Consider the following 2,446-nt stretch of genomic DNA (forward strand, 5'->3'; position numbering starts at 1 on the left):
CTAGTGGAATGCCTGTCACTGCAGCGAGGCGGAAAACATACGAGACATGACATCTGCCCACCCGGTGAAATGAGCAGGCATCCCACTTACAGTGCAAGTTATGGAAACATGTGCACAAACACACCCACCATCTGGACTGAGATTGTTCAATTACATGCCTTTCTAGATCCACATCCATGCTGCCTGCCCAACCATGTATTTTAAGCTTCAGGGTAGGAAATCCACATTTAAAATACAGTGGATTAGAACTTCTAATCTTCTAACAAGGGTTTATTTCTTCCTGATGCCGCAGGGATCTCAATTAGACGGCAGGCCCACTGAGGAGAATGCAAGAGATTCCCCCTCTATTTAACGGATTTCAGAGGGGTTGGGAAAAAAGTCTCTATCTAAGAAAGTCACGGCCAGAATGCACCAATATAGATTAGATCCTCTCTGATGGACAAGATAACCACCCCCATAATCCCTAGTCATCTTGCCCGTGCCATCTGAGATTTATAGGAGTCAGCTTGAGAAGACTGGGCTGGACAGCCACAGTGTACAATTTCAGGGGTTGAGGATCACACTTGATTCTTTTGTGCAGTCAAGTCCAAAAATAAGACACAGCGGAACTTGCTTTGACTGAAATTAGATTGAATTATACATGGGTGGCATGAATCCTCCCCAGGATTTCATAGCTTCCACAAACTATCACATTACAAATTATAATTGGGTGACAACATTTCGGCGCCAGCAGTGGGTCACATCAAAAATTCTAGATACTCGCAGTGGATCTAGAATAAGGAGGTTCCCCATGATATAGAGCAGTGTTTCTCAGCCATGGCAACTTGAAGGTCTGTGAACCTCAATTCCCAGAATCCCCCAGCCTCCTTCTTTTCCATTCCTTCTAGCTTTCCCAGCATTAGAGCCTTTCCCAGAGATGGCATGATGTTGCTTACTCTGAAATTAAATATCAAGATGGGTATTCTCAGCAACGTCAAGAGGCATGGGCTTCAACTCCAGCATGCTGGCTAGGGAATTCTGGGAGTTGAAGTCCACGCCTCTTCAAGTTTCCAAAATTGAGGAACACTGAGGTAGAGTATGATATACATCCGTCCAAGGATGAAAGATGAGCTCTGACATATTTTGGACAACCGCCCCAAAGGTAAATTATTCCCACCACTGAAATTCATAGTTTTAATTTTGGCCCCCTGAACCAGGATCAAAGTGTCACCTTCCATAGGCTGGAACCTGGGACATTCCAGGTGTTCCTCAGCAGGAAGTCCCCTTCTTCCCACCCTTCCTGGAGCTACCCTACAACGCTCTCCTCCTTACCTTCTTCCAGTTCATCCATGCTGCCAATCTTTCTGCCGCCATCGATGGTGTAAATGTAGCGAACCCCTTGAGGCAGATTAATGTTATCAGACAAAGATCGGGTGAGGTCGGCAAGCAAGGCATCAAAGCTTCGGAAGCGGTCACTGGAGACAGCGTAAACAATCCCCTTGAAATAGCGGTCCCCATTGCGGTAGAAGCGCACTTTCTTCGCCTTCTTCTCATTGCTCAGCGCCTGTAAGGTCCTGGTGCGGTAGAAGCTACAGTGGGCGCTGTGAGTGGGGCTTGGCAGGCCATTCATTCGGGAGCCACGCATGTTTCTGGACGCCTTGTCTCTTTCGTCAAAGTGTCCAAAATCAAGTTCCATTGCTTGGTGACCCCTAAAGATGTGAAGCTGAGGCAGAAGAAGAAGAAAGGAGAGAATGGAAGCAAAGGAGAAACAAGACAAAAATTAATAATAATGCAGCGAGGCAACACAGCCTTTGGAGAGAGAGAGAGAGAAAAAGCTGATGATACAGATCTTGGATTTGGGGAAGGAAAGAAAGAGAGAGAGAGAGAGAGAGAGAGAGAGAGAGAGAGAGAGAGAGAGAGAGAGAGAGAGAGAGAGAGAGAGAGAGAGAGAGAGAGAGAGAGAGAGAGAAAGAAAGAAAGAAAGAAAGAAAGAAGAAAGAAAGAAAGAAAGAAAGAAAGAAAGAAAGAAAGAAAGAAAGAAAGGAAGGAAGGAAGGAAGGAAGGAAGGAAGGAAGGAAGGAAGGAAGGAAGGAAGGAAGGAAGGGAAGAAAGGAAGGAAGGAAGGAAGGAAGGAAGGAAGGAAGGAAGGAAGGAAGGAAAGAAAGAAAGAAAGAGAAAGAAAGAAAGAAAGAAAGAAAGAAAGAAAGAAAGAGAAAGAAAGAAAGAAAGAAAGAAAGAAAGAAAGAAAGAATGAAAGAAAGAAAGAAAGAAAGAAAGAAAGAAAGAAAGAAAGAAAGAAAGAAAGAAAGAAAGAAAGAAAGAAAGAAAACACCTGGGTTTTCCTTCTCTTGGAAAGCTACCAGAGAAGATTTTTCCATATGTGCATGAGTGAACTACTGGGAGCACTGGGGAGGGAGGGAGACTCCTACGCAATACACTCAATCAAGGCCGATTATTTCTAAGAATT

At 44.5% G+C, this 2,446-nt stretch overlaps 1 protein-coding gene across 4 annotated transcripts in view; it reads right to left on the bottom strand.

Annotated features, from left to right (window-relative positions):
* The window catches only part of DCX (doublecortin), a gene marked incomplete at its 3' end in the record, with an annotated part of 63,523 nt that extends 61,775 nt beyond the window's left edge, over positions 1-1,748 (bottom strand). For all 4 annotated transcript variants that reach the window (XM_081336332.1, XM_081336331.1, XM_081336334.1 and 1 more), the window contains exon 1: positions 1,312-1,748. In XM_081336332.1, coding sequence (XP_081192458.1) covers positions 1,312-1,675 — 364 coding nt within the window. In that variant the 5' untranslated portion in view covers positions 1,676-1,748. The remainder of the gene's footprint in view (positions 1-1,311) is intronic.
* Positions 1,749-2,446: the final 698 nt, after the last annotated feature.

This window comes from Vipera berus (genome assembly GCF_964194415.1).
Source record: "Vipera berus genome assembly, chromosome: 11".
In the NCBI taxonomy this organism is placed as follows: Eukaryota; Metazoa; Chordata; class Lepidosauria; order Squamata; family Viperidae; genus Vipera; species Vipera berus.